Genomic DNA, 16,824 nt, shown 5'->3' on the forward strand with positions numbered 1-16,824 from the left:
CCGCCCCCCCCCCCCAAGTCCCTGGTGCACTTATCTGCAGTGATGACCCTGGAGTGCCAGGGTTTATGTCAGGGTTTCTTACCCTTCCTTGTCCTGTTGTAGTATACCTGACAATGTTCATTCCTCTTTGGCGCCATCTTATGACCAAACCAGTAAACATCATTCTGCAACTCATAGCAAATTCCTGTCTCAGAGTGATGATGCAACACCAGTTCACTATTTAACCATCAGCTTGTCCATTTAATCTCCGCCCTTGCATGTGTTCAGATCTATCAAGTGCTCTGCTGTTGTTCCTGTTCTCCTTGTATGGCCCTGGCTGTCGCTTACTGATCCCTGGGTTTCTGACTCTGGGTGTGGTTTCCGTTCATCCTGCTCTGTTTTCCCTGACCTGGTTCTGCTGACTACCCGCTTTGGCATCTGACCTCTGGCTTGGCACCGATGACGTTCTGGTCTTTCTCCATTGTATTTTGCCATATGTATTGTTATTTTCCATAAACTCCTTATATTTTTAACCTGAACTTTAAGTTTCTGTCTGGTTTCTTGGTTCCATAACACCATATAATATTCATGGCACTTGAACACCTCACTACACAGCTCCAGAGGCTGTATAGCAACATTATGCTTGCAATTGGGAGTGGTCTGTCGTGTGGGCAGCGGACAAGCGTCATCATTGCAGATAATTGCAATGGGGACCCAGGGTGGCTTTCAGGGATTTGGTGAGGAGGGTTTTGCAAGTTAGTTCCTCTAACCCTAGGCTTATCTCCTAAATCCCAAACGAACCTATTTGACACCAAAACTAACCTATCAGTCCCACAACACATACTTTCTTCGATGGCTGTACAATGCCAAAAACAACAGTTTCTTGTTAAAGCTCATATAAGATTTTGGCGATTTGGGTTTACATACACTTTAACTCTACAATTAATAACTTACATTTTTATTCTGTTTTTATCCTAGCTCACTTGTATTCATTAACTTGCCATGGACTGCCCACGAGACAATTTTGGAAGGTCGATGTGCAATGGGTTTCCTTCTACTGAAAAGAAATCCATCTCCATGGTGGCTGAGGGCCATGGACAGCAGATACTAACAGTGCTGCAGAGTTTCAGAGAGCAGGGCGTGTTCTTTGATTTTACCATAAATGTAAAAGATGAAGTCATTCCTTGCCATCGATGTGTGCTGGCAGCCAGCAGTGACTTTTTCAGGTATGACCATTAATGCCATTTAGTGTCACATCCCACCACCATGATCCCATCTTTTCTAAATACCACCTGTGAATTTACTGATTTTCACAGTTCAGACTGAAGTTTGTACAGCAGCCTTTCTGAACATTGGAGGAACCCATGAAATAAGTTTTAGGTCCTGGGGAACCCTTGCTAAACAGTAGGGATGCACCGATACTGTTTTTTCTGTTATTTATATTTCGGTACTCGCCAACATCAAGTACCGATATTACATCTAGCATGGAGCCGGCTTCCAAAGCAATCATGAAGCCGGGCGGCATGTAATTACCCGCCGCCCAGCTTCTTGATTGCCTGGGAAGCCGGCTCCATGCTGGTTGGCCGGCTTGATGCTGATTGGCCGGGAAGCCAACTTCCCGGCCAATCAGTGGCAGGGCATTTCCTACCTCTTTTTGGCATATAGCTGGGGGCGCCTCTCCACAACTGATTGAGTCGGGAGGACAGAAAGGCATTCACAGTTTTGAGTGAGCTTGAGTGAACACCAAGGCAAGGCTCATCACTATTCACTAATAGGCTCATTGCCGCTTATTACAAAATGGACATCATTTTAATTACCTTGTCCCCTCTTTTAGTGGGCTGCTTTAACTAATGTTAGCATGTCCTCCCTCGGTGACAGCTCCTAGACACTATCGGGAATAAGCTAATTTAAAGCAAACCGTGCTTTGTCCTTGTAGGCCAAAGCAGCAAGTCTGCTTTCATTCTGCCTCCCAAGCAGCATAATATGTTTTCTTCACTCTGCTACCAAGAGTGAAAAAAATACCTGGTACTTCTGGTGCTTGGTGATTGGCCCAGTGCCGTCACAAGGACAGGGTGAGTTCTCAAGAAAAAAGGGGAAGGTAACTCGTCAAGGGTGAGTCCTCAGCCTTGTGTAAGGTCCAGTTGGAGCAAATCTTATCTTACACAGGTCTTCCTTTGTTTGCTCCTGTTTTGATTTAATGGAGAAGCTGTGAAACAAAGGAAATGTGAATATGAGCTGCTGGGGACAGGTGCATTAATGTGAACCTGTTACTTTGTTCTGCATTATGAAAGCACAGGTCCACTTTAAGAGAAGCCTGTGCTAAGCAGAATATGGAGGATGCTTGTTGCTCACTTTCTTCTAAAAAAGCTAGATGCCTTGCTGTCTTTGGCTTAATGCCTTATGAACCACTGGTCAGGAACATATACAGTATGCAGCCAGTGAAATTAGAACTTTTGTTCTAGATCAGTGAGCCATTAGATCATTCTGGCAGCTAAGTAACATTTCCAGATGGAGATCAGCCATGGAACCAACTGTGTACAGGTTTCAATAGAATTGCTCTTTCAACATTTATATGTATGCAATGAGAGGAAGGCAAGGATAGCAGCTTTATTAGATTACAAAGCTTTAAAGCTGAATTCCGGGACAAGCAAACATTGTCTAAATACAAGAAGCAAGTATATTTTTACTTGAACCTTGGTGTGCTTATGTATTTCTTCCAGATCTGTCCAGTGTGAAACTCTGCCTCTGTGCAGGAGCTTCTTGTAATAAAGACCAGCCACTGCTGCGTTCTGTCCTTGTGCAGGGTGACCAGTCTTGTAAATGCCCTCTCTTGTAGTTTTCTGCAGGCAGCCTGTAGTGGGTGGAGCCTGCTGGGCCCTTCTCACAACTCTGCTCTCTGCACAGGCTATGTGCAGCACAATTCTGGGGTCACATCTACTTTTACACAATATCTGCATTTGCAAAGGCATTTGATGCAAACAGTGTATTTATATTATTTGTGACTTTTGAGGAATATGTTTGTTTAAATTAAAGTATTTATGCCCTTAAAATACAAGGAAGCCAGAAATAGCTGTCCCCTCTTACATTTTACTATCTATAGTATGATGAACTTTTCATGGAAATTCTCCTTAGAGAAACACATTAAACAGATGCAATTTGCCTTTGCAGGGCTATGTTTGATGTCAACATGAAAGAAAGAGATGGTGGAAGTGTCACCATTAGCAATTTGTCACCAGAAACCGTGAAAGCATTCCTGGATTACGCTTACACAGGCAAAGCGGAGATTACTGACAGCAATGTGGACATGTTCTTTCAGATGTCATCATTTCTTCAGGTGCCTCTGCTTGCAAAGGCTTGCAGTGATTTTTTAATCAAAATGATTGACGTTCACAATTGTTTGCAACTCTTGTCGATATCGGACAGCTACGGCTCCACTCGTCTCTTTCATCGTGCCTTCCAGTTTGCCCTTCAGCACTTTGCATTGCTAACACAATCTTTGGACTTCTTGGAACTGAATGTGGGAGTCCTAGAAAAATGTCTCCAATCAGATGAGTTAAATGTCCCCGATGAAGAGCTTGTGCTGACAGCTCTCTTAGCTTGGACTAAGCATTGCTTGGAAAAGCGAGAGAGGTTTTTTCCCCAGTTAATGAGCAAAGTTAGATTACATCAGCTGTCTCCATCCACACTGCAAAGGATGCTGGTCTCTGAAGAGCAACTATTGAAAAGCACAAACTGTTTATCCGGAATTCATTCTGCTATAAAATGCATTGAACATTCCGGGGGGCTGTTTCCAGATGCTCGGATATCTACAACAGAGAAATACATTCTCGTCCACAAAACTGTGGAGGAAGGTGAAACTCAATACACTTTTTGCTACAGTATTAAAACTGACAAATGGATGGAGCTTCCACAAGTTCATATCATCGATCTCCCAGGTTCCAGCTTATCTAGCTATGGGGAGAAGATATTTATAACAGGGGGATGTACAGGTAGCTGTTGTCGAGCAGTGAGGCTTCATATTGCTGAACCCCAGCACGAGGCTACTGACCAAACATGGTGCTATTGTCCAATAAGCAATAATACTTTTTTGGTACCGCCCATGAGGAAACCAAGGACAATGCATGCATCTGTGATGGCCCTTAATCAGTTATTTGTCATTGGTGGTAAAACCAAAGGAGCCCAAGACATTAGGAGTCTACTAGATGTTGAAGCTTACGATCCTCTCACTAAGGAGTGGAAGTCAGTTGGCCCATTACCTAGAGGGATCTACTATCCAGAAGTCAGTGCATGCAAATCTGTTATTTACGTACTTGGGTCTGAAGTTGAGATAACAGATGCTTTTAACCCTTCTTTAGACTGCTTTTTCAAATATAACGCAGAGACAGATCAGTGGTGTGAACTTGTAGCGGAATTCGGCCAGTTTTTCCATGCAACGTTAATCAAAGCAGTGCCTGTGAATAACACACTGTATATCTGTGACCTTTCCACGTACAAAGTCTATAGCTTTTGTCCGGACACATGCGTGTGGAAGGGGGAAGGATCTTTTGAATGCGCTGGTTTTAATGCTGGGGCTGTGGGTATTGAGGATAAAATATACATTCTTGGAGGTGACTATTCTCCTGATGAAATCACTGATGAAGTGCAAGTTTACCACAGCAACAGGTCAGAGTGGGAAGAGGTCTCTCCTATGCCACGAGCTTTAACAGAGTTTTTCTGTGAGGCCATTCAGTTCAATAAGTGCAGGGATCCATGGGGAATAAGTCGTCTGTAATGTTTTCCAGTGGGGTTTTGACATTCAGTAGAAATCCACTTTGTACTGGGGAATATTTTTTTTAAACTTTCTGGCTCAGTTGAGTGGGCTTGGCTCTAGAATGCCTGAAACCAGTTAAAATGATTTTGTTGAAAATAAAAATGACTGTGTTTTTGACTTGAATTTAATTTTGAATTCATGTCAAGTCAGTGTACTTCCAAGGCGGGAGCTGTTGGCTTTCTTTTTAACCAAAGAAACTCTAGTGCTAAGCTCTCCAAGGCCACAGAGCAGTTTCCAATGAGATGACCAGTTGCATGTGACTAGAGATAATCTTCCCAGGGATATCATTCCCAGTTTTAGGAGAGACTCCGCAATTTTTACTGGAAGTGAAAATGTTCTTTAAAAGGACTCCTCAAACTAAAAATGAAATGATCTTATATGAAAAGGACTCATAGAAAATTGCACCATTAAGAAGCAACAAAAGGTGCACAATAAAGTGTACAAAGCGAACAATTCTTCATTGCTTAATTTTCTAGGTATTAAATGGGACCTCATTTGAAACCAGTTTTTCAAGTCTTAATAATAGCAAAATACGCAGTTGCATACAAATATGCCAGTATAGGTGGAAGCCAGACAACACCATCATGTTAACTCAGTGGCGGAGCTAAGGAACAAAGGGCCCTGGTGCAAAACCGCCTGCACCGGCGGTAGTTCCGCCACTGTGTTAACTGTGTCATTGTAGTCTAATGCTAACCTGTGGGTACCAACGTTAGGACACATATACAGGAAGTCGAGAGCAAATCTTACCAGGGACCTCACCAGCACTCTGTATATAATATAAAAGGTTTGTAAACATACCATAAGAAAAACTAAATATAATTGGAAAAACAGCGGTATTCACCATGTGAGAATTATGAAGAAAACAGTGAACTGCAGTAGCTTTACTGAAGATCCAGGTGTACAGAGGTAGAGCAGCCTTCAACGACCTACTTCTTCATACTTCTACTAAATATGAGCTAATGTAAAGCCTGAAAAAACATGCACAGATCTGGCAACTGTTCCCCAGTTAGGATAAGCCCTTTGTCGTTAAGAGCTGGTAATCAAGTGGTCCAATATACGGGGCTACCCTTCCATAATCAGAACACTTTGGAGTCATGAGTAAGATGTTTTGTATACACCACTAAAATGACTTAAGCACATTGTAATCTTTTATTTAATGCAAAAAGTACACTAGGTATAGAAAAGAATCACCCCCCTTTAAAATACTCACATTTTGTTGCTTGGCAGCCTGAAATTAAGACAGACACAGCTTTTGTTTTATCCAGCTGTATTTACTCAGTGCAGCTTATGACATCCAAGTGAAAGATATAACAGCAAAATTTCAGAACCCCCCCCCCCCCAAAAAAAAACAAAAAAACAATCACTGAGTTGGAGAAAGGATCACCCCCTCCAAAAATGACTTGTAAACCCAATCAGGTGCAGGTAATCACCTTCTCTGATGGCACACAAAGCCATTTGACTTTCAACTGTGATCAGTGGCCATTGTAATTAGCTCACCATGAAAAGAGCTTTCCTGGAGCATTTCAGTCATCGGTAGTGCCACTGAAGCAAACAATCAACTATGGCTGGCAGGGCACTGTCAAAAGGTCACCGGGATAAAGTTGTGGACAAGCACAAGTCAGGACATGTCAAAGGCTTTATCAATGCCGAGAAGCACAGTGAAGTCTATTATTAAGAAATAGAAGGTATTTGGTACAACACAGACCCTGCCTGGATCAGGACATCGCTCCAAACCGGATGAAAGAGCCAGGAGGAAACTGGTCAGAGAGGCCTACACCAACTCTCAAGCAGTTGCAGGAATTTATGCCAGAGTGGTCATTGTGTGCATGTGACAACAATATCACAAATTCTCCACAAATGTGCCTTGTATGGGAGGGTTCACGACTGAGCTCTGCCAAAACGCACTTTGAAGATTCTGAGGCCACATGGAAAAAGGTGTTACGGTCAGATGAGACTAAAATTTAATTGTTTGGCCTCAACACCAAACGATATGTCTGGTCGAAATCCAATACAGTTCACCGTCCAAATAACATAAATTCCTACAGTAAAGTATGGAGGAGATAATATCCTGTTATGGGGGTGTTTCTCTGCAGCAGGGACTGGAACACTTGTCAGGATAGAAGGAAAAATGGATGGGGCAAAATACCGTTCTTGAGGAAAATGTGCCGCCCTCTGCCAGAAAGTTGTCAATGGGAAGATGGTTTACCTTCCAACATGACAATGACCCAAAGCACACAGCAAAAATTACCACACAGTGGTTGAAGGAAAAAAAGGTGACTGTCCTTGCATGGCCTAGTCAGAGCCCAGAATTAAACCCCATTGTGGAATGACTTGAAGACTGCAGTCAAATTTAACTGAACTTGAACAGTTCTGCAAAAAAGAGTGGGCAAATATTGCAAAGTCTAGATGTGCAAAGTTAGTAGAGACAAATCCCAACAGACTAAAGGCTATAAATAAAGCAAAAGTTGGTTCAACAAAATACTGACACAAGGGGGTGATCCTTTTACCAACTCAGTAATTCTGTTTTTTATTTTTTTCTGACATGTTGGTGTTATATTTTTCACTTGGATGTTGTAAGTTGCACTGAGTAAATACAGCTGGATAAAACAAAAACTGTGTATGTCTTCATTTCAGGCTGCAAAGCAACAAAATGTGATTCTTTTTTATACACACCGTATATCTAAAGCCACAAGTAGTTTTGGATAGAGTAGGGAATTGTTAAAATTCCTATTGGGGTTTTTGTTGCCACTTGCTGTATATCCTATTGGTGAGATTTCCACTAACTACCTCCCCTGTAGACACAACATGGAGTAAGAGGAAGTCTTTTCAAAGTAAGTGAAATCCCCACTTAGACAACTGTCACTGGAGCAGATGTCGCCACAGGAAGATTACCCCTGTTCTGGTGACAATGCAACATTTTGGATTTTCCATTCCATTGATTATGGTCACCAGGGCAGATAGAGGGTCAACCTCCCTAGTGTGGACACAGACAGATTGAAACATGACAGATATTCTAACCCATCACCTCTATCCAAAACTAAGAAAAACGTCTTGGCTTTAGATGCACTTTAAACAATCCTTTAATTTTAAGATGATAGTTTTATAGACATTCTGTCCACATAATAACGGACTAAGAATGCAGCTTAAAATACTTTGCACATAACATTTTTCTCCAACATGCTCATTGCCATGATCCCTCCATGTATTTAGTATACATAGTCCCTGTAATGTTCTTTGGATCATGCTGGATTTCCCTAATGGCTGTTTAAAATAAGATTGTTCTTTGGCACCATACACTTCACAACTCGTACTGTACAGAACTAATTTTCTGTGTTGGGATGCCATCGTCTGAATGCCAGATGTAAATAAAGCTTAGTTTACCCAAAGACAAAGTAGCAGTCTGACGAAACAAATAATTTAGAGCCATTCTTTTAAAAACAACATTTGCACAATTTGTCTTTTGTAGACAGATTATGCCAAAAAAATCAATTTGGAGAGGTGGCATTTTTCAGTCATTTTTCATTAAAATTATTACATTTTCCCTGTCAATTTTCCACCCTTAAAGGAGAACTATGGGGTAATGTTTTTATCTCATAGTTCTCTTTATGGTCTTGAGAGGATGTTAGTATATGTCCTCCTGTCACCACAAAACTCAGTATATAGCGGGCTGTTGCCTGCTATATGCTGAGAGCGCCACAGTGGGGACGGATCACCACAATGCTGTTGAGATCCACCCAGCTGCGTGAATGACAGCAGGCTCTGCCTATCTAGAGGCAGAGCCAGCTGTGCCTGCCCCCTCCCCCTCCCCCCATACGTTCCTTCAATCAGCGCTGGAGGATAGGAAAGGGGAGGGGAGAATACCTGCGGGAAGCCGTGACTGACAGTCACCGCTCTCTGAAGAGAAATGATCGGGAAGTGAGCGAGCAACGGTATGTGTTCGCTCACTTACCGATCAATAGAGCCGACCTGTGACAGTTTCATTGTCACACGTCGGCTCTAACTATGGGGATGAGTGTAAATCCCTCGCCTCATAGTTTGCCTTTAAATATTTTGTCATACTCAATACACATGTACTTCTTGTAACTGGGAACATAGTTTAAGTATCATACACTACAGAACAATCACGCATGCATTTTGTAAACATAATATTTATATTTTTTGTTTGAAAAGAACTTTGATGCTCTGTAAGGTATGTTTTATTAGAATTTAAGGCATTCTGCCAAAATAATGTGGACAAAAGAAAGACAAGGTTGTGTTACTGCTTATAAAAGACATTGCTGTGGTCCATGCTACTATACAGTGGCACCTGAAACACTTGCTGCAATTTTCTATTAAAGTGACACTAATCTCAGGAGCTAAATCGTAAAAATGCATTCAAGCACCCCAACTATAAACAGAAATGTACCTTATTTGTGTATCACTCGGCTGTAGATCCCCAAATCATCTCTGAATTGGCGCTGACACTGTCCTTCCTTCTGGAGGGTGGCTACTTTTGTTCCCCGTGGTCCCTGTGTGTGTTGTAAAGTAACCACCACTCCAAGCTCACTCCCGTGATGGACTACAATCTCATGTTTAGTTTACTAATTTGTATTGAAGCTATAGTCCATCACAGGAGTGGGTTTGGAACGGTGACTACTTTACAACTCACACAGGGACCATGGGGAACAAAAGTAGCCACCCTCCAGAAGGAAGGACAGTGTCAGCACCAATTCAGAGAGGATTTGGGGATCTACAGCCGAGTGATACACAAATAAGATACATTTTTGTTAATAGTTAAGGGGCTTGAATGCATTTTTAGGATAAATCTCCCGCATTTAGTGTCACTAAGTTAGAACACCTTTCATACTAGTATCTGTGCTACATATTAGCTACATAGTAGGACTTAAGTTGAGTTTAAAGACAAACCCACCCAAATATGATGATCAGTTGATTGAGCAATTTCTTCATGACCATGTGTTCTTTCCCATCCCCCAGATTCTGCCACATGGCTGCAAAATCATGCCTTCATTGACAACTTTTTGGCTGAACTGTAATGTTATATGGCCTGCAAATTCCTAGGAAGCCTGCATAGGGAGGTGACGCAGGTCACACTACATAACACTGAGTGATTGGCTTAAAAAGAAGAAAAAAAAATTGCTGTAGCATACACATACTTTACTGTTGTACTGGCCTTGGCTTGTCAATATTTAGTGCAATAATGGATGATTTTAATGAATAAATGCTAGTTTTCAATTTCATCTCAGCCCAAGATAAAACCTGTCAAAAGTTATTTCAGGGCAGTATTATCAGGTTTGGATGGACTTGCCCTTTAATAACATTTATTTATTTATACCACAATGGAATTTAAATTAGTTCAACTGCATTTAGTATAGAGTGCATGTGAAATAGAACTGTATCTGTAAGTCTAGAATGTTAATATTGTTGGTAAGGTGTATACAGGATGCCAACCATTTTGCTACCAATTTGATGCTTCAAAAGAGTTTATTTATAAACAATCATTTGTCCTGCAAAACTCCATTTATTAGTATTTATGGGGCTAGGAATCCACCTTTGGATGCTGGTCAGATCTCATGGGGGCTTTCACACCATTTGCAAGCTTTTGCAGAAGCCAAATTTGCCTATGAGCACTGGGCTGTCAATTACAAGTTAGTAGTCAGAGCTAGGCATGGCCAGCTGATAAATGACTGCCTACTTACCCACCACTTGCATCATCAAGACCTCTTGAGAACTTTGTGAGTGACACAAGGGTGTCAATACTGCAGTGCTTTCCATAGCACAGGGGCAGTGTTGTCACCCTATAAAAAATAAGTTAATCTGCTACATTTCTGTTGGTAGAATCACCAGTAAAGCCAATCCTTTTTATTTTTTGGCTATACTTCTCTTTTGGGTCACAGGAGTACATTTACTAATGTACTCCTGTGACCCAAAGTCAGATGATAGCGGGCTACTGTCCACTATCGGCTGATGGGGCAGAGCCTGCCACAGTCAAGAAGGATCCCAACAACATTGTTGGGTTCCACCTCAGATGTCTAATTGACAGCTGGCTCTGCCTCTCTGCACTCTTTCCCTGCCTGTAGCTCCAGTCAGTGCTATATGAGCAGAGAGGGAAATTCACCACTCTCACCGGGAGCAGAGACCGAGAGCTGACTGATCAGCGGTCACATGATCGCTCTCAGTTTTAGACCCAGTGTGTGTCAGCTGCAGTGTGCCATACCAGTTCTAAGTATTAGGAAGAGTATGTTTAACTCTCTCTACGTCTTTAACATTAAAGAAGGCAAAGGGAAAAACAAACTGGGCAGCATTTATCAAATTCATCTCACCTGTATGGTTATACTTTTTCATGTTTTATTTCAATACAAGTCTGTATTTAAAGGCTTGTTAGCAGACTACATATTCCATTCTCCTAATGTAGGTGAGAACAAAAAAGCGTCTTGATTTGGATCTAGGTCAACCCTAGACATGTGGTCCAGCCTTTGTGATTTGTGTTAATTTGGACAGTGAATATACACTGCCTGGACAAAATAAAGGTCACCAGCTGGATTTAGCTAAGCCCATTAGATAGTAAGGTCTAGGTTCAGCAATGTTGTGTCCCTCAAAAAATGAGGTCAGCGGCCTACCTGATTATACTGAATGACCAGGTTTTTCCATCAATGGATTTTTTCTTCTATGGTGGCACAGGCATATATTTACAGATGACAATGCTAGGATTCAGATTGTGAAAAAGTGGTGTAGGGAACATGAGACATAATTTTCACACATGGATTAGCCACCATAGAGTCCAGGCCTTAACCCCATTGAGAATCTTTGGGATGTGCTGGAAAAGACTTTACACAGCGATCTGTCTCTTCCATCATCATTACAAGATCTTGGAGACAAATTCATGGACAGAAATAAATGTTGTGACATTACATAAGCTTATTAAAATGATGCCACAGTGCATGCGTGTTGTAGTCAAAGCTAAAGGAGGTCCAACAAAATATTGGAGTGTTTGACCTTTTTTTGGCCATACAGTGTACAATAACATGTCTGTTATAATCAATATTACTGGTCCTCATATGGATTGTTTCTAATGTACTTAAAGGGTATCTATAGTGCGCTGACTCAACTTCACTCAGCCCTGTGAACATGAACTTTCTTGTATCACCACTCTATCTAAACCTAGCTTCTGAAGTACAACTCATCGTTGAAACTTCACACAATGTTTCATCCTCATTGTTTGCTGAATGCAGTGTATGATGGGATATGTAGTCTTGAGAAATCAATATTGCATCACATCAAGCAGCATGGAAAGAGACAGAAAGCATGATGGGAATCCAGGAAGCTGGTGAAAGTGATGGGCAGACAGAAGGCAGCACTCACTACATAACAGGGATTTTTTCAAGTAAGCTTTGATTGCGTTATGAAAACAACTCCAGTATGTATTCCTATTACAATGCTGATGTTATAACGGGAGAGTATATGCTGGGGCTTTACAACTCCTTTAATTATAAAGATGCCACATTTTATATCATCCCACCAACTTTGTCCATTTGCCACAAAATGTTGCTTGTCATCTCACAAGTTTATAAAAGAATGCTGTAAAAAGTTTGCAAGTGTATGAAAGTATTAAAGTATATATAAACACTAACAATTAACTTCTCTTATTTTCTACCTTTTGGTCTGTTAAATGTACCATTAAAAATATGATGTTATATCTGTTTAATAAGTGCCAAAAATACCTATTGATGCTGTCATAAATTCAGAACAGTCTTGTGTCCTCTTAAAGAGCTCTCCTAGTTCTTTTCCTGGAGTATAGAATAGTGTTTGAGTTGTAGAGAATAGGAAATTGGGAGGTTTTGAGTAGTTTAGCAAAAGAAAACTGGGCAGAGCTGACACTACTTAGTCCATAAAAATGTTGTGTGGTCAGCCCACAACAGAACTTAGAAGCTGAGTGCATTTCTGGCTGATCAACAGATAGTTTGCTGTACCTGCAGGGCCTTTAAAGGGATAATATTTGTGAAAATGTGCATGTATTGCTGAGATGTACTACATATGTTTTTGTTTTGCCCTGACATACACTTTAATCACCTCCCTTCTGACCGTTGTAGTAAATGGCTGGTCATGAAGTCTATTCCTCTACCTGTACTTTTAGAAATGTCCTTCTCTGCAGAGGAGATGCACATGCCAGATGCGCCCCTACTGCCTGCGTACCAAAATGTACATGAGCCATTGAGTGTGGCTCCAAGCCTTGCGATCGCCGTAAACCAATCACAGCAATCGCAATTTTAAACACTGCCTGCGCTTTTGAGCATTTAACCCTCTCCGTCCTCTCAGAACGTAAGAAGGGGAGGAAGGAATATTTCAGTCTGATCAAAGGAAAGAGAGGACGAGAAAGAGAACAGAGAGGAAGAGAAAATGGAGGAGGATACACATGTCACTGACCATCAATAATTGTGGGGAAGGGGGAAGTAGTATGGTACTAATCATAATGCTATGGATGGATATTCAGCGGAACATAGCCACACCCACGTTTGCAAGAACACTATTGTTTTACATGTCAATGTCCTCCCATGAGCTCCCCATGACGTAGGGCAGGGGTGGGCAACTACGGCGGTCCAGCTGTGCTTTAAAGTAGTAATAAACTCTCACACTTTTTCAATAATTAATCAGATCAAACAAATATTTCAAGCATTGCTTTACTTTTATGCCTGAACACCTACAATCATCATGTTTCTGAACAGTGGCTTCCAAGTCTCTCAGCTCAGCTTCCCGGAACTTCCTGTCCAGTACAAGATCACAAGGGACAGTGCAGACTCCAGCAACTGTTCATCTACTAGCTTGGAGAAGGGAGGAGAGGGGGCCAGGGGGGAGGGGAATAACTGGATTTGCTGTGTCTCTGTGTTTGTGAAGACACACACAGTTTACTAGCACACACAAAGGGTGTCTGCATAGCACTCTGCTTGAGAAAAGAGTCACTCTAAACAGGAAGTTAGGACCAGTGCTTTTAAACATAAAGAAACAGCATCTATTGTAACTAATTCCATCAGCATTTGAAATAGCTTAAAATCCTTTTGACTTTAATATCACTTTAACTATAAATCCCTCTGCCTCTGGGAGTCATGCCTGTGGTTGCCAGAGTCTTGCAATGCCTCATGGCATTGTAGTTCCACAACAGCTGGAGGACCGGAGTTGCCCACCCCTGAGCTGGGGTTATAGAGAAATTCCAACCACAACTTACTCACCTGAACCGGCGAGCCAGCTGCCTGCTTCTCCGGTCATCGCTGGCTGTTTACATTCAAAGTTGATTTCCCACTCGTGCGTGCCGTCTAAAGACGCCCACCCGCAGCCAAGAAGCCACTGTACCGGCAGTTTAATTACAACGGCCGGACAGCAGGTGGTTAAAGCTGAACTCTGGGCACAAAAAACTGTAATTCAGATATTTTCCTCAATTGCCATAAAGGACCTATTGCCTTTGCAAACCCATAAAAGGAGCAGACATCATCACTGTGATTTTTACATAGCTTGTGCAGAGAGTGGGACCCAGCAGGCTCCACCCACTACAGGCTGCCTGCAAAAAACAACAGGAAGGGGGCAGAGACAAGACCCAGTCACCCTGCACAAAGAGAGAGCAGCAGTGACTGGTCTTTATTACGGGAAGCTCCCGCACAGAGGCAAAGTTTCACATTGGGTTACTGCACAGATCTGGAAGAAATACACAAAGCACACCAAGATTCCAATAGGAATACACATGCCTCTTGTATTTAGATATGATTAGCCTATTCCAGAGTTCAGCTTTGTTGTTGTAAAAATACGGCAAATAACACGGTACAGAAATTCATGTTTACTAGAAAACAAACTGGGAGTTAGTGACCTTTCCTGACCAAGCGTCTCTATGATTTTGATGCACTAATCTACATAGAAAATATAAGAAAGTATTTGTGTAAATTTGAGCGCAGAGTTCATCACATTCATGCCACACCAAAGTGCACCAGAATGTAGCAAACTAGGGAGGTAAAAGTGCAGCGTTTTTGAAATGCAGTAAGTTGTAAAGTGTTAAAGTATTCATGAAGCCAAAACTTTTTTCTTTCATATTCGATATAATGTGTGTAATTTCTGTCAGGTTTTTATTGTTTTTTTTGGTCCTGATGACCATTGTTTCCAGTACAGCAGGTGATTGGAAATCTAACATTTTCGAGTTGTCACAACAGACGAAAACTTGTTCTAGTGACAACATAGGACTGGGGTGCCCACAATTTTTTGTCTGGAGATCTACTTTTCAAATGATGAGCTCAATGAGATCTACCAACAATAAAACACATTTAAAAAAAAAAAAAAGCAAGCACATTAAAATCGTGCTGCCCCTACTGCCCCTCTCTCACCTCATGCTCTCTCTCCTCGCTCTCTCCCCTGTCTCTCTCTCTCCTCTATCTCTGCTGTCTCTCTCAGCTGTCTCCTCTCTCTCACCTTGCGCTCTCCTTGCTCTCTCGCTGTCTCTCTCTCTCTCTCGGGTGTCTCCTCTCTCTCACCTTGTGCTCTCTCTCCTCGCTTTCTCCCCCGTATTTCTCTCCCCCCTCTCTCTGCTGTCTCTTCTCTCTCTGCTGTCTCTTCAGGCTCTCACCTCGCTCTCTCCTCTGTATCCCTATCCTCTCCCTCTGCTGTCTCTCTCTCTCTCGGCTGCCTTTTCTCTCTCTCTCTCCTCGTGCTCTCCCCTGTCTCTCTCTCTCCCGTCTCTTCTCTCTGCTGTCTCTCTCTCTCTCTTGGCTGTCTCTTTTCTCTCTCACGCTCTCTCTCCTCGCTCTCTCTGCTGTCTCTTCTCTCTCTCTGCTATCTCTTCTCTCTCTCTCTGCTGTCTCTTCTCTCTCCTGGCTGTCTTTCCTTACCTGCACTACAGCAGCTTCCCAGGTCTCCTCTCATGCGTGCTGTCCTGTCCTCCTGCGGTGCTCGTGTGGCCGATGCTACAGACTGGAAGGGGGGTCCCGCCCGCACTGGTGATAGTGTGGCTGATGCTGCCGATGGGTAGAGTTGTTCCGCCCATTCCCCTCTGCAGCGTCTGACACATCCAACCACACTAGCACCGAGGGAGGGAGCTCTAGTCAGTGAGCCGATTGTGATCTACCAATGTTTGCTCTGCAATTGACTGATAGATCGCGATCGACCTAATGGGCACCCCTGACATAGAAACTACCCAGAAGCCTGAAGTGGTGGCCTTTTATGGAACATGTTATTGTCTCTATTGTTTCCTTAACTGACCAAGTAGGTCCTTCTGCTGGAACTCCTAGCCCACAATAGCTGATTTTCTCTCCAGTAGTATAATGCTGAATACCCTTTATTGAACATCTTCACTGGGGAGAGAGGGTATAGGGATTCTAAGCTTCCAGGGTGTAACAGACATAGACTCCAGTTGCTATCCAGCGGAAAGCAACTCAAGTAGCAGATGAGCAGACTGAATAAGGACACCGGCCATGCTCCTGAAGTTCTTTGAATTCCAGGTAACTTCAAGAGCCATCAATTGTTTTCGGTTCTCTTCCTTTAGCTGCAACACCGGCCTCCTCCATGTTGAAGGCCTCAGGTAAACATTTCCCTCACACCAGCCTATGCCCACCCCCAGGTCTCAGGCCTAGCCTGGGGGGAAGGCTGAACAGCACCCAGCCCTAATCCATGGCTGGTCCTGGCTAGTCTCAGCACATGGCAAATCCATCCAGTATATGTACCCTATCCCAGCATACACCACTGGTTGAGAGAAACCCAGTGATTGGCTGCTGTACTATACATATACTACAGTGCCTCTCATTGGCTGTCCCACAATATGACAGAGTTACACTCCGCCCAGGGGTGTACATGCAATGCCAGACACCTGGAATTAACCAGATAACTGCCACTATAATCCAGTTAGGCTGACTTCAGCCCTGGCTATCACTAAATGCCTAGTAGACACATCACAGAAGGTGATGGGGGCTACAGGTATTTGCTCTCTGGTAGAATAGCCCCCCCTTAATTTTTATTTGTTTTGGATTCATTATTGTTAAACATACAGTTTTACAGTTTTTTTCAACATA

At 42.5% G+C, this 16,824-nt stretch overlaps 1 protein-coding gene across 1 annotated transcript; it reads left to right on the top strand.

Moving 5' to 3' along the window:
- The first annotated feature begins 981 nt into the window (after positions 1-981).
- Positions 982-4,795, top strand: KBTBD3 (kelch repeat and BTB domain containing 3). The gene is made up of 2 exons (XM_018563189.1): positions 982-1,205; positions 3,148-4,795. The coding sequence occupies exons 1-2, from the start codon at positions 982-984 to the stop codon at positions 4,748-4,750; spliced, it is 1,827 nt and encodes a 608-aa protein (XP_018418691.1). The 3' UTR covers positions 4,751-4,795.
- Positions 4,796-16,824: the final 12,029 nt, after the last annotated feature.

The sequence above is a fragment of the Nanorana parkeri genome, unplaced genomic scaffold, assembly GCF_000935625.1.
Source record: "Nanorana parkeri isolate BGI_ZX_2015 unplaced genomic scaffold, ASM93562v1 scaffold639, whole genome shotgun sequence".
Taxonomy (NCBI): Eukaryota; Metazoa; Chordata; class Amphibia; order Anura; family Dicroglossidae; genus Nanorana; species Nanorana parkeri.

Excerpts from the sequence above, each read along its gene's own strand:
- KBTBD3 (XM_018563189.1), top strand. The coding sequence starts at position 982 with ATGGACTGCCCACGAGACAATTTTGGAAGGTCGATGTGCAATGGGTTT. Across the intron at positions 1,206-3,147 it reads GCCAGCAGTGACTTTTTCAG|GGCTATGTTTGATGTCAACA; the intron begins GTATGACCATTA and ends TTGCCTTTGCAG.